General features: G+C 39.1%; 2 protein-coding genes across 4 annotated transcripts in view; one reads left to right on the top strand and one right to left on the bottom strand.

The window, feature by feature from the left end:
- Window positions 1-14,125, bottom strand: part of ap3b1a (adaptor related protein complex 3 subunit beta 1a) — a 48,710-nt gene extending 34,585 nt beyond the window's left edge. The window contains exons 1-6 of one of the 2 annotated variants that reach the window (XM_087791926.1): window positions 13,870-14,125; window positions 5,798-5,873; window positions 5,658-5,732; window positions 2,327-2,422; window positions 1,648-1,808; window positions 1,185-1,251 (exon numbers count right to left, since the gene is read on the bottom strand). In XM_087791926.1, coding sequence (XP_087648052.1) covers window positions 1,185-1,251; window positions 1,648-1,808; window positions 2,327-2,422; window positions 5,658-5,732; window positions 5,798-5,873; window positions 13,870-14,000 — 606 coding nt within the window. In that variant the 5' untranslated portion in view covers window positions 14,001-14,125. Of the gene's footprint in view, window positions 1-1,184; window positions 1,252-1,647; window positions 1,809-2,326; window positions 2,423-5,657; window positions 5,733-5,797; window positions 5,874-9,734; window positions 9,937-13,869 lie in introns of those variants that run through there. The other variant, XM_087791927.1, reaches the window with a different exon arrangement.
- Window positions 14,126-16,147: 2,022 nt separating this feature from the next.
- Window positions 16,148-26,818, top strand: LOC148080293 (secretory carrier-associated membrane protein 1-like). Of its 2 annotated transcripts, none has more exons than XM_087791924.1 (9): window positions 16,148-16,312; window positions 20,198-20,275; window positions 21,275-21,376; window positions 21,440-21,551; window positions 21,734-21,862; window positions 24,106-24,265; window positions 24,330-24,431; window positions 25,157-25,274; window positions 25,345-26,818. In XM_087791924.1, exons 1-9 carry the CDS (start codon window positions 16,268-16,270, stop codon window positions 25,492-25,494), a joined length of 996 nt encoding a protein of 331 aa, XP_087648050.1. In that variant the 5' UTR covers window positions 16,148-16,267; the 3' UTR covers window positions 25,495-26,818. The 2 variants fall into 2 exon arrangements, with proteins under 2 accessions (XP_087648050.1, XP_087648051.1); XM_087791925.1 differs by lacking the exon at window positions 16,148-16,312 and adding an exon at window positions 19,130-19,226.
- The last annotated feature ends 16 nt before the right edge of the window (window positions 26,819-26,834 follow it).

Raw genomic sequence — 26,834 nt, 5'->3', positions numbered from 1 at the left:
TACACACAGGCTGACCTACATTCTAGACTGTTCAACACAGTCACAGTTCTCCTCTATTTCAAAAACAGTATACGTAAAAGGAAAAACTGAATTGATCAGACATTTTGACCTTTGAAAGAGTCAAAGGTTTGAGTGCTGGCTTGATCAATCACGAATGAGTTCACATGTGATTTAGTTACACAAACATTTCCCAAATCTATAGTCCTATACAACTTAAGTGCTGCCAAACATCCACGCAGGTTACAGTACTCACAGTCTCACAAAATAAAACAGTGTCAGATGAGCTGCATCACCATAAAACTGCACCTTATCGAGTGTCCACCATGTTATTCACAGTTTATCACCCACTGATGGTGTGTATGTGCGTGTGTGTCCGTCCCCAGACTCTCAATGTGACCAGAAGTCATCCGTCTTTGTTAGTGACTGCAGCTAAATATGCTCTGCATCTGGTCCCGGGTTCTCCGCCCCCCACTTTAGGCCTGAACACCCCTGTTTGAGTTGGTGTGACGATCAGTGTTGACAACACACACACACACTCGGCATGACCTGAGGAACATTAACTGGTCGACTCGTGGCCTTGGTGTCTGCCACTTCAGGAACATTCCCGATTTAAATATGAAATAAAGAGAATCAAGTGATACGAGAAGGAGAGAGAAAAGTGGAGCTCTAACCAGCAGCATCTGAAGAAGTGCAGGTTTAAGTGGCTGTTAACAAAGCGTGGCATTGCTGAATGAGCTGCACGTAGAGGGAAAGAGTCACACGATCGCTTGCCTGCAGCGCCACCCAATGGCCAAAAAGCGTTTGACATGTTTAACATTTTCTTTTAACAACCTATTCATTGATCTAAAAATGTAGTTTCAAGACTTTGTTTTTACACATTTTTAAAACTCACATTTCCCAGTGATGCCAAAATATATAAAAGAAATAAAAAATTAATATATAGAAAATACATATATATTATTTTCACTCTACTTACTTTCACTCAGTCTCGGTAACATGATGCTTGTTTTTTTGTTTCGGCTGTTCAGCCCGTTTTCATATAAGTGCATCCTTAGATACACTCAAATATATTTGATTTATTTTTTTACAGTAATTAAATGTTGAATAAAGAGTAGTGACGGTGAACTAAAGCGAGTATGTGTTACCTTTAGAAAATCCACACATGCTGTTCTCTCTCTACTCACCGTGCTTTTGTCTTTCAGCAGTTTCTCAATCACTTCGATCAGCTGCTCCTTCTGCTCCGGATCAAGACTGAAGACAGACATTAACAATTGTTAATTCATTTTGTCTAATGTCCAGTATAAAGTAGACAACAACGTAAACTCGCCATCTGAAATAATCACCAACCTGCCATTGATTTTTCCGATTCACTCTCGACTTAAATCATTGATTTTTATCCAACACATGTAGGCCGAATAAGTTAAATCTGCTTGATAATTTGAGCTTTTGTTCGACCAAAAGAAATGGCCATAAGCTTGTTCAAGACTCCTCGAAGACAGACTAACATACCGACATGTTTGGTGAATCTTTACTGCACTAGTCTCGCAGCAGTTCCTCAAATACGTTCAAACATTCACGACTCGAGGGTTAACGGCTGACAGAATAACCTAGAGTTTGTGGCTGGTACATTACATCCTCGGGACTCACCTGTAGAGCTTCTGGATGGCATGTGCCGAGGTCTTCCGGACATACGGAGACAGGTCAGCCGCCGCCTCTTTAATGGCGAGCATCATGATGGGGACGATGATGGGGACGCGGATGCTGGACAGGACCCTCAGAGCACTGGCCCGGATCAGCTGGTTGGGGTCCTGAAACAGAGAGCATGTGAGGGTTGCACAACAGGATCCTAGTACTTCAAGAAACAGTCCAACCAAGGTGTTAGCCGGGGTAAAGTAAAAATCCAAATACTTCACACTTAAAGTTTAACCAGACACTTTGAGACAAACACGGAGTAGGAACCCTCTCGTCTGGTGACAACACAAATAGCCATTTTGTTCAATTATTTTTTTAAATGATTATTTTTGTTGTTCGTTAGTTTGGAACTCTTTATTTCCTCTTTATTATTTTTGGCTTACTTGTTTGCTACAAAAATCCCCCCCTGTGGCTTTTCTGTTTCTTGAGGATTTATAATGTAACATTTATTTCACTACTTAATAACTTTCACTTGAGGACATTGGAAGACCTATATGTTTAATCCATAGAAGATCTATAGTGTACAATAACCATACAAATTAAATAAGGGATATTTACAGTGTTTTTTGGTGTCAGCAAATACTGACACTGGCATGCTGGTTCGATCAGTATCCTATGTGTTAAAAACATTTACCTTAAGTGCTCGCTGGAAGGTGCTGATGGAGAGCAAGGCGAGATCCTGCTGCTCCTCCGCGTACCTGACCAGGTAGACGTACACCAGCTTCTTCAGCTGCAGTTGACAAAAATATTCATAAACATGGAATTGAATGATCTCAACATTTCAACAAAACGTTTAACACTTAGTCACACGCGACTCCACAAATAGAATCAGAGTCAATGTTCCACTTGAAAAATAAGTGTTAGTGCGATTAATGTGACAGAGTGATTGAAGGAGATTGTTAGCGCTTGTTTGTTTGCTAATTCACTATCGACCCGCGCTAGAGTTCAGGAGTTCTCACTCATCATTAGCACTTAGCATCTACCGTTTGGAATTTACAACAATTAGTGATGACAGAAACTTTCAGACTCAGAAGAAGAGACTGCGAGAATGAGGCTCATATCACGTTTGGACCTTAACTAAGGAAATATTCCTGCAGGTAAATGAATCAGGGTTAGCTTATGTGATTTTTAATCATTCATTTAGAGTAAAAAATAGGCTTTTTTTGCAAACCAGGGAAGCACAGAGGTATCCTCTGTGACGCATGTGTCTTTGTTCAGTTTTTTTTACTATAAAAAGAATCATGGCACGATAACTTAAAAACTTTTTCTTTGCTTTAATTTGATCTCTTCCCTGCTTTGCTTGAAAGTTGTTTTACTTGTCGGAATGAACACTACGATAAATGAAGCAGTTAAAAAAACAGTTTCTTTTAGTCATTTTTATACTATAAAATCATCTCGCAGGCCAGGATAAACCTTCTCATGGGCCTTAATTGGCCCAATGGGCCATATGTTTGAAAAAATAAAACACTGAAAAGACATGTCAATATGAGACCCTATGAAGGTCTCACAAAAAACGGAGAATAACATAAAATAATACTGTACACAGCAGAAACAAAGTGTAAACATGGCGTGTGGAGCAGGTTGAGCTATTAAGACACACGAGACCCCGGCATATGAGAATGTTTTCATTAAATAAAATGTTTTCAATATAATTATATGTAAAACTGATGTCAAATTGTGAGGTTGAATATTTCAATGTCGAAGTTCAACACTGCACTGATAAAGCGCACAATTTCAGAGATGAAAAGCGCACAGAGACAAGAACAAATATTTATATTTTGAAAATATTCCTATGTTTCATTGCAAAAGAACACAAACAACAGTCAGAGCAGGATCTTCAAGTCTCTGAAGTCTGGGAAGTGGAAACTATCAAAAATGTTGTCCTCGTAACAGGAAACATTTGCGTGGAAGAACTGCTGAACATTTCAAGTGGACAGGACCTCTTTCATCCCTAGTTCATCATGGAACAGTTCTAGTGCAAACCAAACCAAGATCTACACCCTACAGTGTCATAATACAAGTTAAAGCAAATGCTTCTTAGGTGGGCAGGTGAGGACCAAACTGTCTCGGTTTAAGAGGACTTTCAACCGAAAATTGAATAAGAGTTTAAAAATCTTATCGTGTAAGGAACGAGTGAGGGAACAATTGGTGATACCTTAGAGACAAAAAATTAAATTCTTAATAAAAATTTGGCAAAAGTTCGAACTACATTAGTTTTAATGTTTTGGATGTATCAAAACTGTTTTAAGACTCTGTCCTTTCTTTTTTGTAGTTTGCCCTAAACATATACACTGTATATAATGCTGCCCTGCAGAAAATTGACTTTTCCATCCCTGCTTTAAGAATATTCCTAACTTTAAGTCAGAACAACATCAGAACATTTTTAAGTAATAAATCACTCCAGGCCACAGTCGATGATTCTTTATGATATGATAAACTGAAGAATATCAGTGTGATGTTCATCAACAGCAGCTCATACATAAGGAGGAGAAGACAAGCTCGGGATGAGTGGAAACAGGAGGAGTATTTCTGGGGAGAAATTCTGAAGGAACAGAAGCCAGAAGCAGAAAGCGGCTCCTGAGCAGCTGGTGTGTACGAGCTGGAAGAGCGGAGACGTGACCGTGGCCACTCTGCTGTCAATTACGTCCACCCACCTGCTCCACCGCCCCTGCCATGAGCCGCTTCGGCCCAGAGGCCGCCGCACAGCACCGGCCCTCGCTCAGAACCACCGCCTCGCGTGCTGCTGATTATTCCGAGGCGGCTAATCAATATTCACAATACGTGGACATGAGAGATCCTTTTCGCACGCCCGTTCATTTGCTGGAGCTGGCATGAGCGGCTGAGACCTCACATGAATTAGTGGAGCAAAAACAGGAGCCCCACCATCTCAGAGCACATCCTTCTCTGCAGGCTTTAAAGGCCATCGTCAAGATGGTCAACTAATATATAACCACACATTCATGGCTTACAATGACGCCGTTTACGTTAGAATCTGCAACCAAATAAGATTGTATTGCCGTCTTTCACTCACTGACAAATAATCAAGATTATAGTGGTACATTTCTTTTTGTTTAAATTATTTTATTCAATGCAACTTGAAATCTTAAATATATTCAAGCTAGTTTTTAGCTGCTGTGGTAGGACTTGAAACATTTCTGAAAAGAAACTAAACTTGTGTTAAAATAGTATTCTAGCCATAATAACATCTCTTTTACCTGGCTCCAAACTTGTTTCACAATACCTCTCTCTTCATCTCACTCCCTCACAGTGAATTAATTATTTATGTCATAAAAGATTTGAAAGCTCTTAGTTTCCTGCTTTTAAAAACCCTTTGAATTTTTACCGCAAAAACGTTTAGGATTGATTGTACTAAGAAGTAACTCCTGACTCAAGTGCAGGTGAATCATTCTTGTGTTCAAGTGTCCTTTTGCTGAGGGCTACAAAGGGAAGGCTCTGGTTCAATATGTTTGAATTGTGTAGATTGCATTAACTTCCAAAGAGTTACAGTCACTTAAGTTCACATGTCGAACGTCAACAAAATCATTAATAAAGGGGTTTGAGGTTGACTGCAAACTCATCTTCTCTGCTTTCAGATCTAAGTGAACAACCAAGTCACTGCAGGGTGTGTGTGAGCAGGGGTAGCCGCCGAGTCTAGAGTATATATCAGCGAAAAATACTCATATCACTAGGTATTTTGTTAAAAGAGTGATTTTCAGCAAGGAGTCCAACTGACTTCAAGTTTCAACAGAAAGATTCTTGCTACAACTACAAATTAATTCATCTCCATTTATGTCATGGAGACACGATGAAACCAGAAGAATCCCAAATGTTATTTAACAAGTCTATGAGGTAGTACGTTGGGCCTAGAAAGGGTGTATAAGGGTTAAGGTAATCTTGACTGAAAACATCTTAGAGAGAAGAGGGGAAGTCCAGAAACCATGCCCTATAATGCTAGAACGTCATACCTCAATGTTCTTGCTGGCAACGTTCTTCACAACAGCTGGAAACAACTCTGAGGAGTTCTTCCCTTTGGCGATGAGCTGCACACAAGGTCAAACATTAGATTTGAATTCATAGCTATGGCCCATTTTTCTCGCTTACTCACCCCAACGACTCTTTTCATGGCCTCCAACTTCATGGACTCTTTGCTGCTCTCCAACATCTCCTTCAAGTCTTCGTTTCTGTCGTAAGGGAACAAAGTTAGCATCTCTACCTTTAGCTCGCACAGCAATGTCAGAATGAACCCTGTAATGCTCATGGAAGAATTATTAGAGAAGAGTCATCATTGATGTTTGTTTTTGGTCTGGAGGAACTGGAACAACTTACTCCAGAAAGGTCACGGTGAATTACACTGAGGGTTAAAAGCTAGAGCACCAACTGATCGCCAGTAAGAACCACTTTCAGGGTCAAATGGTTCTTTGTGAGCCGAGAAAGCCTTGTGTTTACATCATCTGTGTGACAGAGCAAACTCACAGGTTTACAAGATAAAGAGGTTGATGCAGGTTAAAAGGTCATTCCCAGTGTTGCTTTAAAGGTCTTTCAACAACCCTAAAGCAAATGAATGCAATAATGTCGAACCCCTTTAAAGACTACTTTGATAGATAGAAAGATAGAACTTTATTTTCTAATCTCCTGCTTGATACTCAAGTCAGGGTCACATCACTTCAATATTTACAGTTTTGCTTTGAGGTTTTTGAAGTATTTAATTACAAAATGAAACGTCAAATGAACATTTACAATCTCTTTTTTTTACACAAGAAACGTCCTAAGAAACAGACTAAACATGTGATGTTTTTATGGCTCCAGCTCCAGGAGAAACAAAACCTGATTCGCTAAACGACATTTTTATTTGTAAACCTCATTGAAGAACTATCCGTGTGAACTAGAAAATAAAGACAGAGTTGTACCACAGGAGCATTTGTAGAAGGAATGTTTAGTAGGTCTGAATCGATTTCACTAAGAAATAAAACGTGATTCTCACATCCAAATTCTTCCGGCACATATTTCTTAATCAGTTCTTTTTGTTGTTCAAATTAATTGAAGAATACTTGATGTACAGCTACATTTACACAAAAATGTTTGATTATTAACCTCCATTAGTCTGATGTGAGAGTCAAGTTAAGAACTTATTTAAATGAAATTCTTATAAACATGCGAGTATCTTTGATACAAGTGAAAGTATCATCAATAAAACGTTGATGTCTGACTATAAGCTGAACATCCACAACATAACGTAACAAACAATTGTAGCAACATCTACCCTTAGTAAATTTTATTTTCATATTCCACAAATAAATCTTATTGTTGATTTTTAATCGCACAACAAGTTGACTCATAGTGCAAATCCAGCGTTATACTGATTTCATATTGTTTTCTACTCATTTGACGTCACAGTATTAGTAGCAGCTGTAGAGAGAATGTTTGTTTTAATTAAAGTTTTCACAACAACAAGATGTAACTGACATACACTGACTTTTCTTGAAGAGCAGGAACCCAGTATTAAAATAACAACAAGAAGAAGATTGTTTAACCATGATTATTATTCAAATACTAAGCTAAAGTTCAATAAGCAATTACTATTTAACAAACTTTCATGAACTGTGGGGAAATGAAAGTCCACTGGAGTATAAACATGGAATACAAACATAAAACTATATGTAGACACACAGGGCCCGGCATATACATTATATTTCCAGGGATAAGTATCAAGTGTAGAAAGTTACACAGGTTAGTGCGACTATTCATGAGTCAAGCGCCCAAGTCTGATGTCATCAACAGCTAACAGTCGCACTTTGAAAACCTCAGCTTTGACCATGAAAGGATTATGTTGCCCGACATTGTAATTTTGATCAGAAAATGGTAAATCTTTAAGACCAACTTTGTAAGTAAGTAGTAAGTAACAGTTGTTTGTAAAGAGTATTTCAAAACACAGTTAAAATACGTACAGATTTAAAAACTCATGGTCAAGACAACTTAGATACAAACACAGTAGTCCCAGAAAATTAGGAAAATCCTGCACAAATAAAAAGGTCTTTTGTTCTGTTTCTTGAAGGAGTCAGTAGATCCATCAAACACACAGAGAGAGGAAGATCGTTCCAAAGCTTATGAGTAACAGCCTGGAAGGATTTCTCTCCTCTGGTCCTGAAGCGTGTTCAGGAACCATCATTAGATTCTGATCCACAGACCTCAGAGCCCGAGCTGGGGTTTAAGGGTTACTGTAACCGTTTTTGTGCCTAAACAAGAACGAGCTGTCTCGCCTGCAGTTTATATAAAACTCTGCTGCTCTAGTAGAAGAACTCACATGTCCCCGATTATTAAAACTCTGCATCGTGTTGTGACACAATTTGACTAAGTTTAGAGATTTTTCTCAGTTGAAACAGTTTTTTGGTCAGTTTTTTGCAGTGTTGAACTAGACACATTTCTGTCAAATACAACACCCAGGTTTCTCAGGCTCAGTTTGACAGACTGGCTAAAGTCACCCAAGTACTGACTCAACCCTGGAACCTTATCATCAGGAGCAATAACCAGAGTTTCAGTTTTGTCCACATTTAGCTGTAAGTGTTTTCACTCAGCCACATTTATTAGTAAAAATTGCTTTCAAAAACTATTATTTCACCAATGAAAACTTAAAAGAAATCCCAAGAGTAACTGCATATTGTGACTTCATTGGCAAAATGTAATATATATTGATCTTAGTCTTAATGCATTTGTTATCCATGGGTCAGTGACCCTGTGGCCCTGAAAACAAACGTGTTTGAGGTATCCTTTTGTTGTCTCTGTGTACCTTGACCCACGGGTAACACTATAGTTTAAAGCACTTATTTGAAGTTTTATTGCATAATTATTTTTTTTTACATTTATTTAAAAAATGAGTAATTTACAACAACCAGGTAGTTATACAATTAATGACACATTGTCACAGGCACATGGATTAAGTTGAAGAAAATGTCAACATCATCCTTCAATTATATACACAATCATGACTTGTGTCGTCTCATAATTGCAGAAGCGACATATGTTCTCTGTACTTCTTTCTGTTTAACTTGAATGAAAATGCAAAATTTTATGTGGCCACATCCCATTTTTCGTAGTCAGCTCAATTGTGTTCACACTCACATGACATCATTCCACAGCCAACACTGACACATAATGTCAAACAGTGTGTGGTTTGTTCCACTTGTTTTTTCTAAACAGCAATGACTGCACAAATACAGAGGAATTAGGGAAACTTCATAACACGGTATCGTTTTACTGGTTTAACTGTGTTTTCATTGTTTCATTGGGTCATGAAGTGAAATCCACATGACCTGCTCCATGTCGGAGAGAAGTTCCAGATTTGAGAGGGAAGGAGAAGACAAGACAAGGAGGTGGAGAAAATTAGATTAAACAGTATCTGATTCTGTGCTTCCTTAATGATCAAGAGATCTGATCGGAGTCATTATAGTTGAGTAGATCTGTGAGATTACAATTGCAAGCTAATCAAAAATACTGGTCAACCAGCCAAGAGAGTCCGTCAGTGTGTCCGTGTGACAACCTTGTGACAACCAAACTACTTTACAACCGATATTTTTTACACTTACCAGGGAGATAAGACCAGAAACAGACACAACAATAGACTTTACCCTATTTTGTAAACAAATGCACAGTATGTGGCCACGGAGGCTCCATAACATTGAGTCAGGGGTCCCCAACTTTTTTTAAGACCGCAGACGTTTTCCACTAGTTTACAGGTTTACTTTTCTAGTAAACTTGACTGAAACCAATAAGAGTAATGATGTTACTTCAGAAAAAATACCTACTTTTACACAAAATAAAACGGTAATAATCAATAAAACAGAAATTATATTTTAAAAATCTGTGCCGCCCGATAAAAGACCGGTCCCAGTAACCGGACAGGGGGTTTGGGACCACCGCTCTAAGTGATTCTCAACAATACTTTTAAGTCCCTAACTGTCTGGAATCTCAAGGCTCTATGCTTGGAATCCAAGTGGTCTAGTGCACATGCTCAGTTAGTTCACAGAAACCTCCTGCGTCTACAGTACCCGGCTTTGTGCGTGTCCTCCGGGCCCCCGTTGGCACGAGTGAGGGCCCATTCTTCTTGACTGATCCCCGTCTTCAGAGAGAGCTGCAAGTTGTCCGCCGACACCAGAGCCGTCTTCATCGCGCCCACGGCCTCCGAGCGCAGCGAGCAGAAGCTGACTTCCATGGCGAGGACGAGAGTGAAGGTGAACGTTCTCCCTCCAGGCTGTGTGCCGCCTCTGTTTGCACGTCGTCTTTTGCGCAACCGTCATAAGTGGAAGCTCCAGCTGTGTTCCTCCAGAGTCACAAGATGTCAGCTCACTGATGACAAGTCACTCTTATGACTCAGGACTGCCCACTGGACCCGCCACTTCTCCCCCCTGTGGTCACTGCTCCGGGATAGGTGGTCTTATCTCGGCTGCTCCGCTTTGGTCACCTGGTGTTTGCTCGGTTGAATGGGAGGAAACCGAGTTGATATTGTGGTGGTTGGATTGTGGAAAGATTGTCATCATGGCCGAGGAAGTGGAGGACGAGCCTGATAGCCGGTCCACCGGGTCAGTGTCAGAGCTTGATACAGATTTAAGTCACAGGCGCTTGAGTTGTGTTGTTTTAGAAGTCTGGCGTTTCACTTCTCACTATTGTGTGTGTGTTTGTGTGTGTTAGCCCCATTGTTTATTATTGTGTTTCACAGTTGGGTTTTGTGTGTACGTTATGAAATAATCACCACGGCCAATCATCAAAGTCAAGCCCAAGAGCGTTTGTTTCATTCTTATTGTGTGTTCTCTTGTTGTTTCAGGGTTTGTATGCAAGTCCAGATTGTGACTCTGAGCAAGATCTGAAAAAGCTGCTGGGTCAGCAAGAATCAACCCAGCTGGTCAGATGTTTGGCTAACTTGATAAAGAGTGGACTGCAGCTGCAGTGTTTAACAATCATGTGCTAACACGAGAATCTTTCATTCACACTCTCCTGCAGTGAACATGTGACATGGTCATGTGACACTTAACACTCAATTATTACTTCTCATCTTGGGCATTTAATTATATGATTTCTATATATAGCGGGTATCAAAGAAAATTTTGACTCAGTAGTTGTTGAGAATCACACCAAAAAAGTTTTGGTGTGATTCTTAAAGTGTCCACTAGAGAGCAGGGGAGTCATAAAGAAAAGCTTCTTAACTGTGCAAACAGTTTAACTTCAATTAAAAACAAACACACACCTTTAACAAACACATTAATGCTTGATAATAATGCAGATTAATATTATTTACAATTTTTCATATTCGTCGAGAAAATCATTTGGATTAAAAACCTATAATATTAGATAACCTGAAGAGTTATCTAATATTATATTTTATAGTTTTTATATATTCATGTTTTCATACGTACTTGTCATTGTCACAATAAACAGGCTTATTTATTGAAAGATGATCGCGTTCTTTAGCAATATATCTGGAGTGACAATAAAACCATAAATGATCATCACTACCCTCTAGTGACAATTTCAGTAACAAATGTAAAAATTAGAAGAATAAATCTACACCGCGACAAAATATGAACACAATCTATAAATAAACATACCAACATATGTGTAAATGCAGTTTATATTATTTAAGAATAAATGCCTTTTATAATGATATTTTTCGTACACAAATCATTTTATCTTGTCATACTGTAGTACACCAACACATCTATTTAAAATACATATACATTTTTATTTTTAGGCAAAGGTTTTATTTCAAATAATACATTCGTTTATAATTTATTACACTCCTATTTTTGTTTTATTGTTTAATATACATTTTTATATATACTTTATTTCCACATGTTTTTTTGTTATTGCTTTGTCCTGTTTGTCTCATTTGTTTCCTTCCTGTCCACTGTTGTCAGGTTATACATTAAAAATAAGTAATGGGACTTGGTGGGTCTTAACCTTCTGTCCTTCTCATGAAGGCATTAGTCTTCATTTACTCCCTTCATCTCACCTTCTACTTTGCTTCTGTGAGCATATTTTTCAGTGCACTGTATTGAGCATACTTTTGTATATTGTCATTTCCACAGGATTATTTACACATATTTTCCAGAGTGGGGTGAATAAAGATTTATCTTATCTTATATAGAATCGAGTCAGAAGGGTGATAATGCTTGAGGTTTTACCGCTACTAGTCATGCTGTCTCTCAGCAGCATACGGGACAGCACAAGATAAACCAACTACAATAGCCTTCTACCAGACGATTGTGATTTATCATGATTATTGTAATATCATTTATTCAAGTTTTTTATAAGGTCTTCCTCTTTAAATATTATATTTCACTCTTCACATTAATTTTCCTTTACTATTTAAATTGAAAACATATATTTTTCTCTACTAAATGCAGCATAAAAACCCTTAATTGTTACTACATTTTGAATAACTTTTATACTATATCAGACTTGCCCAGAGTTGCCATGACAACATGAATTAGGTAGGGACCAGGATAAATCCAAGATTGTACCAATGTCGGCCCCAGCAATAAAGATCGGAGATTGGCAGGTAATTTCTAAATCACTGCTGGACTTGCTAGACAACTCTTATATGGGTGGTCTTTAGTTAGTGGAGAGTCAAAATTGTGATTCAGAGACTCAGAATGGTACCTTTGAAGTATGACACAAACACAGATTTGGATGCATCTGGTTCAACAGATCCTTCAGAGGATCTATCAGCTCTCTGAGTTTCATTCTTCTAGTCCTTGAATTTTTTTTTTGAGTTGAGACATCATGTATGTTTGTGTTCAATTAATTAAATAAAAATGCTGCTGTTCGGTAGCAAGTAGCACAGCTGAAAATGTTCAGTTCATTCCGACAACACATCATCAGTATGGTAAAACAAACCTGTCTCATGACGGTCTAATCCCAGCTCACATTCCCTATGAGTTTGTAAATAATCCTAGGCTGGGTGAATTCTCAAGCAGTTAACATATCAGAAAATTTTTAAAAAAAAAAGGAGGATATAGCTTGTTGCAAAGAAAATAAACAACACAGGAGCTGCTATCTTGTAATATTGACGTTTCAGTTTCACAGGAAAGGGACAACAAGTATCTGTAAAATGAGTCATTGTCTCATAAGGTCAGAGTAAAACAAATATTTCCCACCATTTTTTTTTTTAAATGGCACATAATAACTAATGTAAATGCCCTTTTAATTAGCAAGTACTTAAATGTCTCTGCTCTAAGTTGTGTAAATAAAGGCTAAACACACTGAGCTCATGATATCCACTACCCTGAAGTATCAATTTAAAAGGGAGTTTTAAAAAACAAAAGTTACGTTTCATGGTTCGATACTGTCAATGAGATACTTGATATATTTAATTTGTCTGTGTTTTGCTAAAATGAAGAGTTGCTCTGTGTTGCTGGAATGGGACTAAGATGTGACTATATTTAGTCTGTAGTTTCATCTGGACTTACATTCATTTCATTGCATATCATCAAACTGCTGTTGCTTTAAGCGAGGCCATAAGCATCAGAAAGTAGAACACTTGGATTCAAAACTACCATCCAAAAGTTTAAAAAATGTTGGTCAAAATACATGTTGTTGTACATTAGACATTGCTTCATGACACTTAAGCAGAACTATGAGAAGTGCAGAATACAGTTAAGCCATCAACCGCTGAAGTTATATGCACGTCAAACTTAGTTTTCACAAAATCGAGTGACATGAGACCCTTAGCGGGGGTATGTGCTTGTGTCCAGTGATGGCTTCCTTCGTGTCAATTCAAGCTTTGGAGTGTCTTGGGAGGCATCAGGTAAAGTTATTCTTCCATGAATAACGAATAATAAATATGATAAATATATATGGATACATGCGGTTTAAAGAATGATTATAACAAAAACTTTTCGATTCAGTTTTGAAGCCAGCGTAACAAACAAACACTCTTAAGTCAACTGATGCCATGTGACAATATTTAAAAGTTGTATTCATTCCTTTTACTGTACAAAAGCGTTAAATGTCAAAAATGTTGGTGCTGACCGTCGCCATCACTCTTGATGCTTCAGGCTACTGTTAGCTTTGCATAAAAGCTACGGTAAAACTGGCCGAGGAAAGTTTAAAATCTCACCAAAGCGTGAAATAATATGTATAACTGTTTGTGAAGGTACAAGCAGGACTGTTTAAAGGTTGTCTTACTTTTTAAAGTCGGCGCTGAAGAGTCCAAAGGCAGCCCCGGCGCCGGAGGAGGAGGTCAGGGTATTTTCCTGCCCAGCCTCCACTGCAGCCTCCGCTCCTCCGTGGTCATTGTACAACGCGGTTGTCGACATGTTAATCTTTTGGAAATCCAAATGAGAGACGTGTACAGTTGCTTTTCGGGTATTTAAACCCAGAAAACAGTCATTTAAGGAGGCAATACGGGGAGCAAGTTGAAGTTCTCTGAGATTCCACCAAGTTTCACACGCAGTAGCGGAAGTGTGAGTTGGCTGTCACATGACATGAAGACATAGATCTAAAAGACCCAGAGGCACAACTCAAAGGCTATACAGTGGAAGGCAGCTCTCTAAACTATAGATCTATGGCATCACTGTTGACAAGGCAACGCTGACGTCGAAGTTACTGTCAGTCTCTTTATTGTTGACAATATTATGTACAGTCAATAAAACGTAAGTCGTGGATTAAAAATATCGACCTTTATTCGCCTGATTCCGTCCCAATTAGAAATTTGTATACATGACTCAAACTTCGCGCGTGCAATAAATATAACTATAACTATAACTATAACTATAAATATAAATATAAATATGTTAAATTAAGGTATTCTGGAAAGAGGAAATATAAAAATGTTTTCTGCATATACAGTAATACAGTACAGTATTAATAATAATTCATAATTAAGTATTTTAAGATATACGGCTATGAAAGCATATTTATTTGTATTGATTCTTATCGTTTCTTTTTAAGTTGCCAAATTTGAAGAAGCTTCTCGGATTAAAGCGAAACTTTGACTGCCATCACGTGAGCCCGCAGTCAGCGAACGACCGTCAAGTCAGCCCGCACTGAATAAATCTTGCGCGTTTATTGCTAAGCTTACGGTAAAGAAGCTGAAAGCTACCAGATCGTTTGAGACAACTTGAAAATTGTTTTTGTCAACTGTAATAATGTTTTATGTTGTATTTATTCAACCTGATGCAATTCTGTTCCATTTTCTTTGGACTAAATGAGTATATCATTTATTTATATTTATATATAATGACTATATTTAAGGATCATTTATTTCAAATTTCTACAGTAAAATCTCTCCAAATTGACCATGATAGTAGTCAAGGTCATCATGAATCATAATACAGTGAAATTTTTCACTAAGCTTTTAATGAATTTTTTTTAATTCAATTTTGAAAATGTCTGCATTAACATATACTGACTATATTTAAGGATCATTTATTTCAAATTTCTACAGTAAAATCTCTCCAAATTTACAATGATAGTAGTCAAGGTCATCATGAATCATAATCCAGTGGAATTTTTCACTAAGCTTTTAAGAGTTTCATTCTATGATATTTAAAATAAATGTGTAGTAATTGACAGATTATAATGATATAACTTTGAATTTACCCCATAGAAGTTTAAGATTGATTTCCGCTATAGCGCTATAAACACAATTCAAATTAGTTAATTCGTATTGTTGGTTAAAATAAATAAATGGAAACATAATAAATATAAATAAATGATATAATCATTTAGTCCAAAGAAAATGGAACAGAATTGCATCAGGTTGAATAAATACAACATAAACATTATTACAGTTGACAAAAACAATTTTCAAGTTGTCTCAAACTATCTGGTAGCGTTCAGCTTCTTTACCGTAAGCTTAGCAATAGACGCGCAAGATTTATTCAGTGCGGGCTGACTTGACGGTCGTTCGCTGACTGCGGGCTCACGTGATGGCAGTAAACTTTGTCCTAGAACTCTTCACAGTGCGGTTGACTCGCTTCGACAATCCTTCGACCCTCATCCATCATCTTCATGTCCTCTTCATTGGTTGTCCTGTGTCTCTGTCTCTCCAATTGATCCTCCATAACACTTTCTTTCAAAATTCTCCTAATGTTCTCTGAAACACTTTTATCTAGTCCCTGCTGATGACTTTAACTATCAACATCCGCCGCAATGTATCTAACAGATATTCAACATAGTTTACACTATTCAAACCTTGAGTTAATATCAACTTAAGTTTTTACGAAATTTTTCTTTTGCCCCTTTATGTGTGTCAAAATAAATCCAATAAAATGTAAACACTTTTTTCAATAAAATGCAGCTTAATATCCATTCAAAATTTTGACAGACCCAGATCTTTTTTTTTTTACATAAAACGTGTAATTATTATTGAAACAAAACTTAAAATCTGTAAAAATATTGGCGTCGCCTGTCGTGACGTCACAGACTACGACAACGTCCTGTTGAGTCGCTGCACATCCGGTGTGAAGCTCCGTGGACACGCTCAGCTGACTTAACACCTGACAGACCTCACAGCTGTGACGCTTCTTGTTATGAACTGAAGCTTCTAACCTTTTCAAACAACCAGAGAAAAGACTCCAGAATGTCGGGCGTCGACAGTAACCCATTCGCGGACAACCCTTTCCAGGTAACGAATGCTAGCAGAGTTAGCTACTTTAGCTTCAACATCTGATACATGGCTAACATGTAGCGTTTAAGATGTTATCATAATGCGCGTGAGATTGATCTACTAGTTAGTTAGCAGGAGAACAAGTGTGAGCGTTTGGTAACTTGTGGGAGTTATCTTAAGAGACATGAGTTAGCTAGCTAGTTATTAGCACTGCAGAACTAACAAATGGTGGAATATTGTCATTAATAATGGTTGACATTTATCAGTTTCTTTGCACCATGTCGATGTATCTAGTTTTAAAAGTGTAGTTATTGTAGGAACTAACCATAGTTATTAAATGCCACGGTGGAAGTTGACTAGTTAAAAGGATGTACTGTAAAAATGACCACACCTGAACTGTTTGTGTTCACACATCAAACCGTCTTTAATGTACTTTTTCTCCGTGAATCAGCATTTCTGTTAAGGTTAAAAACAGGAACATGGAAAACACATTGCTAATGTTTTTTAATTGTCTTTTAATGCAATGCAGTTCACTTTATTAAAGATTTAACCATATATATATGTATTTACTATCTTAAACTTTGCATGTTACACAAATAAACAAGTCGCTGAAACGATGATATCCTTAACTTATATTATTTTTATAAATTAAACACAGGATGACTCATGTGAATTGGAGTGCACATCTTTTATCTGTTTCAACATGAAGAACTTATGAAACCACTAAACAAGCAAAGAAGCACATGATCCGTTAGAGCATGAATATTTTTCCGGATGTTTGGGTGAAAGCCTAATAAGGCTAAAATGTATGAGATTGAAATCTACAATTATAAGTGACTTAAATTGTCTTTAAAATATACATTTCAGGTGAAATCGTTTTCACATTTCTAATAATTTGTGGACCCATAGTTTGAGACCTAACTGTCAATTTAAAACAACAGAAAGATTAGTGTAATACAATTCTTTATCACCATGAGCCATACATCCTACACTAGTATTAAGGTTGGTTCCTTGCCACACTCTTATCAATAACAGTTGTTCTGAGGCCAAGATCTCAACTCAAGTTCTTAAGAATTATCAACTAAAACAACTGAACTGACTTCACCTGTTTAACATCACCACAAGAAGACTGTCGACCGGAAATGGAGGTTAAGAAATGTTAATATATCTGATGTATACTATTCAATCTTTTGCCAAAGAACAATAAGTACCAAAAAGTCAGCTCTTCTGGGTTTATGAAGACAAATCTGTGGTGGTTAAGATGGCTTGAGAACAAGGATAATTGACAGTATTAAAGTATCTCTGTTTCAGAGTAAATTATTCACAGGGTCTTAATAACATACGTGACATGACGAGCTACTCCCTGCTGTCCTGACATTTCCTGTTGCATGTTGGCTTGCATTTACTGCCTGAGGACCATTCGAGCTGCTCTCTTCGGCTTGTGAAAACATATGGTTTCTTCAGAGCGACATTTGGTATCAGAATCCCCCTGCAGGCGGTAACTCAGCGACCCACTTTTAAAAGCCATAAGCTTTTGAAACAGACTGGCTCAGTAGTTCTTTCATTCAACTATAAGATACCTAAACACCTGGCTACTAGCTATATGTTGTATTCAAAGTCTCTGATAGTTGACTGAACTGCTCACCTTCCCGAGTCCTGCTTTAACTGCTCTGAGCCTTGATATTATCCATTCAGTCTTGATTAGTTATTGAGCTATCATTAGTTTTTTATTTTTTATTTTTTATTATCAGTCTTCAACCCTTTAAGAGTACTGGCTTTTTTTTTTTTTTTCATCTCATTGAAGATTATATAACGCCATCATAAACATTAAAATTAGTAATAATTAAATAGTGTGTCTAACCAGCAGGACTCTTCATCCGTCCAACAGAGAAGGAATATATGCATTAACTAGTCTTTTTACTAAGTAAAGAATGTAAGGTAGGGTAAGGAAAGTCCAAAAAATTACTCAAAAATGCTCTCTTTCCGTCTCACTCTCTCTCAATGTACATTCAACAGTTTGAATCCTTTTCATCAACCGAACTGTGCTTCATCCTGCTTTATGTGACCTAATGGAACCTGTAATGAGTCTCTCCATTGTTGTAAGTAATTTTTATTTGTATAGCGCTTTTCTAGACCAGGGTCACAAAGCGCTTAAACAATCAAAACAATATTCAATGGCTTAACCTGGCGAGCTGAGTATAGTTGGAGCAAACTGGTCTGGGGTAAAAGGGTCCTTAGAGGATCTGCTCCTCCTCCCTGCCTCTTAACAGAGATGTTGCACTGACTTCCTATCACGAAGGAAACCAGATCCTAAAAGAGGACCCGTGTCTACTTCCACCCTTGTTGCATTGCATCTACACCTATAAGGTTATAAAGATGTGCACTATGTGACCCACTTTTCGAGGTGATCCTGTGTTCACTCGTCCTCGTGTCGTGGTGAGAAAGTAAGGAGTTATGGTCTCTCATATGTGGCAAACCTGCCTTTCCGTGGATGGAAATGTGTGTCGGTCTGTTTAACAGGCCAGTATTAAACTTTTAAAGCTCCATCCTGTAAAATATTCATGACAGCGGTCTGGTGACAAGTTGCACAAGGCCTTATGGTTGGAGTGTGTGTCCTAATGCATGTTTGTGTAGTATATTCTTTGTTCATTCTAATGTGATGAATAATCCTTTTTAATTTAGTTTTCTAATCAACTCTTTCAGAAGCTTTCAAATGCATCTATATTTCACACAGGACACAGGGGCACATTTCCGTGTGCAATGAATGAATGTGTGTGTGCTGTCGTGTGTTTGTGTCGGTTAATGCTGGTACAAGTTAAAGAGCCAGAGAGAAGCTGGCAGCAGCTCAGAGGCTGGTTGATCGTTGACAAGCGCACATACGGTGTCCAACTGGAATTTGAATGTAGCTAGTTTGTTGCAGACGACACTGATGGTGAGTCGTCATTTCGTTTATGTCTCGTTGGAAATCTTTTGTTATTGTTTATATTCTAATCTTATCTGTAAACATTGATTTACTGTTTAAATTACTTCATTTTATATTTCTTAACCAGCTCAAGCCTGCTAAGTCCAAAGGTTGATTTGCAGAGTATCTTATTACTTGTTACTTATTTCACCAAGGTCGCTTTATTTTTCATATGGAAGTCTTTCCTGGTAATTGATACAACTTTATCTTGACCTTGTAGATTATATCTTCGTGTGCAACCCTTGGCTGTCCTGTTGCAATGATGACTGAAGCAAAACATTTTGTCTTGTGTATGTCACCCGTTAAGAGTTTTTGTTTCCTCCGATTTTTTAATGTTTGTTCCTGAAAACCTTCCTTTCATGCTGTTGAATATTCTGTCTTAGGACAGCAATGTTTAATTCTGGTGGAGTGTTTTAAAGTTTACCAAATTTTGATAGCTGGAAATGTAGGTCCCATTTTTAAATGTCTGACATGTACCACTTAAACTCAGATATTTGATCTGTGGCGCACTTCACCTGTCAGAGCCACAATCTAAAAGGTGAACTGAGCTCTAGTGAACTGCAGCTTTGCATGAAGAAACTCTGGTTATAGTGTAAAGAGTTTGGTAATGAGTGACCTGTTTAATTTGTGTATTTAATAGGTGGACTCCGGCTTGTTTAGACAAAGTGCTGCAGTTTAACTCTAAAATCAACAGTGAGGATTGGAAGTGTTTGCTAGAAAGATCTGTGCTGGTTTCCTGGTATATTTAACCTCCCAGCCGCCTCTAGCGCTCCGCTGCTCTGCGCTTTGTTATTTATAGACGTGTTGCCTCAAATTATTGGAATCATCTCGTCTTTGCAAGGCAGAAATTACAGGCCTGTCGTGCTCCCACTTTTTATCCAGCAGAATGTGGGGAGGCACCTGATTTATCAGCTGTTACAAGTTCCTGTCTGTGCTTCCAGGATCCATCAGTGACACAAGCGAGGCTGGCGGCTCCTCCCGGCATGGAGGACTACAACCCATTCACGGATGACAAACCCGTGAGTCAGTCCTCCTGTTAATGATCGTGAAAAACACCAACAAAGAAGAATCAGACAGTGCAGAACCAAATAGTCTTTTGTGTTCATATTACAAATGAGGGTACACTTTTTTATTGATTATGATTCAATTTAACTTCAGCTTTAGTTTGAAATGCGACCAAAATGTCTGTCATCCCTCTGCTGCTGCGTATGTGAGGTTAAATCACAAATATATTTATATATTTTTAACCAGGCCATAATCTCTTAAAGATTAAAAACCTAATTTATTGGAGTGACATGGCCAAGACTGCAGCACAAACATAAAAAAAACAGTGCAGTTACATGCACAAAAAAAGCTTAAATATGGCTAAACACAACATTTAATATACAGTGTCATTTTAAAGTCTCCCAGTTTATGCAATAAGTAATTCCGTCACAAAGTAATTACTGCTGAACAGCAAAGTTAATTCAAAAGTGGATCTGACTTGAGGGACCTGCATCTGTATGATGTCCTGAGTGGTGGTCACGTTGCAGGTTTGTGATCATGTGATGACACGGTTGAGTTGGTAAGACACCAAGCATAGATCGATGTGCAAAAGCATAACGGACCAAATATGTTCACGATAGCTACGATAGTTACAGTACATCATAACCTCATAGATAGTTCAAACCATCCGTCTTTGGATACTAGACTTGCAGAAGTGGTCAATTTAAGTCTTGCAGTGAGTTTATATCGACTTCAAGCAATAGAAAAAAAGCAAAGAAAGAAAATTTGAAATAAAATGACTAAAAATACTTTTGCTGACAGAGTTTTACTCTGGTCTTATAGGGGCCAAATAGATACAGTTAACTGGCTAATTCTATCAAGCTAATACCTGGGAACAGAACCAAGATCCTTCTGTTTTTTCACATGCAGACTCGTTAATATATTTTAGATCGTTTCTAATCCCAAAAACAGTACTACCGGAAGTGATGTCATCGTCTCTGCCTCCTCCCCTGTAAAGTACTTATTGTCCATAGACCAGCACAATGCCGAAGACGACAGCTCCGGCCGTCAGCACACAGCCTGCCATCATGAAGCCCACAGAGGAGCCTCCGGCCTACACGCAGCACAGAGTTCAGGTGGGATGGATGCGAGAATCGAGTGAAGATAAAAGTTGTCTGACATCTGTCGCGTGTCATCAGGAGTCATCAGCAGCTGCTGCAGAACTTCTGAGGCGACAGGAGGAGCTGGAGAAGAAAGCTGCAGAGCTGGACCGGCGGGAGAGAGAGATGCAGTCGATGAGTGCTTCAGGAGGTTTGTACGACTCGCAGGGATTCTCCAGACAACTTTTTATTGAAGGCAAGCTACGGCCTGAACATGATCACCGATGTCTTTAGAGGAAAGAAGCCACAGAAGATTTGAATTGTGTTTTTAGCCAATTAAGACCGATGTCTGACATAACTGGCAGTTCTTCTGATCCCAGTCTTGTGTTTCAGGTAAGAAGAACAACTGGCCCCCGCTGCCGGAGAAGTTTCCTGTGGGTCCTTGTTTCTACCACGACATCACAGTGGACATCCCAGTGGAGTTTCAGAAGACGGTGAAGATCATGTACTACCTCTGGATGTGTGAGTTCCCCCTTTTATCACTGAATCTACGTAGTGCTTGTATGAAGTCCCTCGGATGTCATGTTTATGTACTGTAGGTGGAAAAAAGGTAATGAAAGGTTGTTTTTTTTTTTTTTCTTAACATTCCCCGTTTGACACTGTGGACTACAAGATGAACAACACTTGGTCATGTCAAAATGTATTTAAATCAATTAGATACAATTGAATTGTCATTCGCAACGTTCTTTAATACATTTTTCATGAGATTAATTCAACATTTGTTCATCATTTATTTTCATTAAATGATTAGAGTATGTTTTTCAAAATAAACATTTAGTTCTTAAATAAAAAACATCATCTATGTATTTCCTGCCCTTTTATAAACCACCTTGTAACTGTTATATGTTATGTTAGACACTTTTATTTTAGAAAGTGACATCAGAGACGGATAAAATGTTTACAATGTGTATGTTTAAGTTTGGATGAGATTCACAAGTTCATGCGTTCAAATAGTTCCCTGCTTCAAATCTTATCTATTCAGGATTGTACTGAAAGATGTGACCTTGTGGTTAGAAACATCTACTTTAACGAGAACAAGAGTTCTGATCTCTTATGGTGACAAGAATTCTGAATTCTCAATAGGACTGGTTGTTAAAGATCCCAAAAACACAAACAAAATGGCACAACAGTTGGAGCTTTCCTCTTAGGTAGGGTGGGATTAAGCACTGGGTTTGTGCAGTGCTACAAGTACAACACATCCTCGGTTGTGTGCCCCGACGTCATTGGGTGTTTCGGCCAGCAATGTTTAAGTGGGTTGATGTCGGACTAAGGTCACGTGACATGAGAAGGCAGGATTTAGTGGAAGATGAGATATCGTTAAAAAACATCTCATATATTCAAGCTCTCACAAGATTCATCTGATACTGGATTTAATCGCCTCCTCCATGTTATTGAACACACTCTTGTGATTTGGGGAGTGAAACGCTTCCATTGTATTCATCCTCGTGATGAGGTCATGCAAGTCAGCTGATGGTGTCTCTGCCTCTTAAGAACATGTGGAGACCCCCTCCACATAACCCCCTCCCCCCACTCCTCTTTAGCTCCAGCGTAGATCTGTCAACCACAGATTTCTGGAATGTTCCGCAGCAGGATTGTGTCACAATTCTCACCGTGGTGTCGAGACAGTTGAGTAGTGTGGTTTCAAACGATCCATTTTTCGCCCAAATCCCACCAGAGCAATGGCGGTTTCAAAGTCGGCTTATGGAAAACTTTGTGGCAGCTGAGACAAAAGCGTTCATCCATTATAAAAGAGTTGTCTTTGTTTGTGGGGCCTGACCTCGTCCTGGCTGTCCTCCTTTCCGTCCTCCTTACCTTTCTATATTTCCTAACATCTACTTCTCACTACCCCAAGTTAATTGGGGGTAACACAATAAGTCACTATGGGTCGTGTGATCTGTACCTAGAGCCCCCTGGTGGACACAATTGTCACATCTTTCTTCACTTGATAGTCTTAACATCTGACTACTCTGACGCAAAAAATGAAAAATTTTAACCAATCCATCAACATTACTCGGTAATGATATGTCATTGAAATTGTCTTTTGTCCCACCCACTCTGCTTTTTTTCAGTCTCACTTGTAAGCCACAATCACAGATCGACCACTAAATAAACAGAGAAAAGTCTAATTTCTAAGTGAATATAAATCTTGGAAAAAATCTTTATTTGTGATTGTTTTATTTTTTTTAACTTGAATTTTATTTAATTTGTTTCACGTTAAAGCAAATAATCACGTATAAATGAATACACATAAAAAACAAAAATAATATGAATAAAACTAATAAAGATTTCTCCTACATTTTGCGCACATCTTTCAAAACACACTCTTATCTTAATGCATGCCGTTGTTGTGTAAACAACGGCATTTTCTCCATTTGTATAATGCATTTCTCTTCTTATATCCTTATCTTATGAGTCAACAGTTCAGTTTCAAACACTTATCATATGATTACAAAGTGAATCGGAGTAGAAATGTGTTGTTTTCTGATATGCTTTTTACAGGCAGTGGTCCTCACGTGGCCCCCTTTGTAATTTTTTAGAAGGTTCTTGAGTAGGGTGGATGAACATGAAGCTCTAGTCTCCAGGCAATTACATTATGTTTGTGTGCTGGAAAGTCACTGAGTTTATCTTATTTCTGTGGCATAAAAGTGTGATATGTAGGGCTCAGTGTTCCCGACTCGCCTCGTTGATTGTCTCTAATGCTTCAGTCCACAGTGGGACGCTGCTGGCCAACATGGTGGGATGCTTGTCTTGGTTCTGCGTGGACCTGAGTCGAGGAGTGGACCTAGGTCTGTCCATCCTCTGGTTCATCCTCTTCACGCCCTGCTCCTTCGTTTGCTGGTACCGGCCTGTTTACAGAGCCTTCAGGTAACCACGGAAAAGGAAAACAAAAGTGTATTTTCCTGCCTCACGACATCCTTTCTCCTCTCAGGATCGACAGTTCCTTCAGTTTCTTCATCTTCTTCTTCACCTACATCTGCCAGTTTGGAGTCTACATCATGCAGAGTATTGGAATTGCTGGCTGGGGAACCTGGTGAGTGTACAATGACATCACTGGCAAAGTGTTCGGTGGTCAAATAACGGTAACAGTTCTGGATAATGGATGGATGAGGTCATAATGTTCTGGACGATGGATGTATAGATAGATGGACGGATGTTCTGGACGATGGATGGGTGGATAGATAGATAGATGGATGGATAGATGAGGTCATAATGTTTTGGACGATGGATGGATGGATGAGGTCATAATGTTCTGGACGATAGATAGATGAGGTCATAATGTTCTGGACCATGGATGGATGAGGTCATAATGTTCTGGACGATGGATGGATGGATGGATGGATGGATGGATAGATAGATGGATGGATGAGGTCATTATGTTCTGGATGATAGATAGATGAGGTCATAATGTTCTGGACCATGGATGGATGAGGTCATAACGTTCTGGACCATGGATGGATGGATAGATAGATGGATGGATGAGGTCATTATGTTCTGGATGATAGATAGATGAGGTCATAATGTTCTGGACCATGGATGGATGAGGTCATTATGTTCTGGACAATGGATGGATGGATGGATAGATAGATAGATGGATGAGGTCATAATGTTTTGGACGATGGATGGATGGATGGATGAGGTCATAATGTTCTGGACGATTGATGGATGAGGTCATAATGAAGACACAATTGTCACATCTCTCCTAACTTCCTGGTATAACATCTGACTCCTCCTCCCTCACGTGTCGTGTGGCGTCAGCGGCTGGATCTCTGCTCTTATGGGTCTGAACACGAGCGTGCCGGTGGGCGTCATCATGATCCTGGTGGCGGCGCTGTTCACCTCACTCACGGTCATGTCTCTCATCATGTTCAAGAAGGTGAAGCTCCTCCCCTCTCTTTCTCTCGCCCCCTCCACCTGCCTGTGGTTAACTCCTCCCTCCCCCACAGGTCCACGCCATGTACCGGACCACAGACGCCAGCTTCGAGAAGGCCCAGCAGGAGTTCGCTACAGGCGTCATGGCCAACAAGACGGTCCAGACGGCCGCCGCCAATGCAGCCTCCAGGGCTGCACAAGGCGCCTTCAAGGAGCAGGCCTGAGGACCACCTGTTGACCCCCCCGCCCCTCCCCCGCACCCGGACATGACCCCCCGCAGTCCAACGCTCAAGTCACCGCCCGGCTCTCAACCATCATCTCTTATCGCTGAGTCTTACACTACTGCCCCCTGGTGGAGTGACTGAACATGAATGCTGTGCATTCCACCTCCCTGCCTTACTCCCCCCTCCTTCCACTGCCCCCTCCCCCCACTACATCTACATCCCACTCCTGCTGCCCCGTCCACGCTCATCCATCTGTTGGACTCACTGAGCAGCCGAGCGGTTTCTCTGCTGAAACTTCTCTGTCACTTTACTTCCTACCTTTTGAGTTTTTAACGTGTTTCTTTTAGACTTTTTTGACTTCCTGTGTCCACATGTCTCTGCTCCGCAGATCCCAGCTTCAATGTCATGTTGAGTTAGACACTACAGTACGACTCTGTGACTCAACTGAGTCAAAGTGGTCCAGTACTGCAACAAACACTAAAAGAAGAAATTAGATTTAGTCTATTTGGAAATTAACTCCAGACTCACTACATAAGGGAGACCGAGTCAAACCTTCTGGACTCGGATTCATAATGCAGCCATTCTGAGTCGACCTCATTTATCGTTGACTTTTTGAGTCGGAGCTTTGTTTTGCTGTGACTCGTTTTAGTTTTGATTCAGAAAACGTATATTTTAAATCGTTAGCATGAGCTCTCTTCAAACCTTTCAGACGACGATTTCCAACTGATTCAGTTGAAATTCTGAGCCACATTTTCACGTCAACCTTCCCTGTGTGTCTCTGGGCCAGTGGAGCGAGTCTCCGGTGCTTCCCTGACTGGAGTCCCTCGAGTCACATTGTGAGTCTGTTAAACAATGAAGGAAAAAAGTTCGAGTTGAAGGTCATGGACTGGAGTTATGAAGGTTTCCGAGCTGGTGAGGAACTTGTCGATGAAGTTAAATTCCCGCCGCAAAACACTCGAGTCGCCGAAGACGTGTTTGTATATTTTGTGACATTGAATCGTGAGCTGACGTCGCTTCTGTTTATTTATTGTTGAACTGAATAAATTCTTCCGGTTGTAATTTCTACCCGAGAGTCACGTGACGCCTGTGGTGACGCAGCTGCTGTCCGTTGATTATTGTTTTCGTTGTAGTGATGAGACCCGCGCGGTTCCCTGAAGACTTGTTTGACAGTGAATTCTATTGCATCTAACGGAACGTGTAGTACATGCGGCGGCCACATGAGGGCAGCACGCGCCCATAAGTGCCGTTTTAAAGGTTTCGGTCAACAGAAAAAACGTACGAGGAAAAAAATCAAACAATAAATTATTTTTAAATACAATACAAATATCTGCTTTGTGTTA

This window comes from Callionymus lyra, chromosome 5, assembly GCF_982586985.1.
Source record: "Callionymus lyra chromosome 5, fCalLyr1.hap1.1, whole genome shotgun sequence".
Classification (NCBI taxonomy): domain Eukaryota; kingdom Metazoa; phylum Chordata; class Actinopteri; order Syngnathiformes; family Callionymidae; genus Callionymus; species Callionymus lyra.
This window is presented reverse-complemented; position numbering and strand designations above follow the sequence as displayed.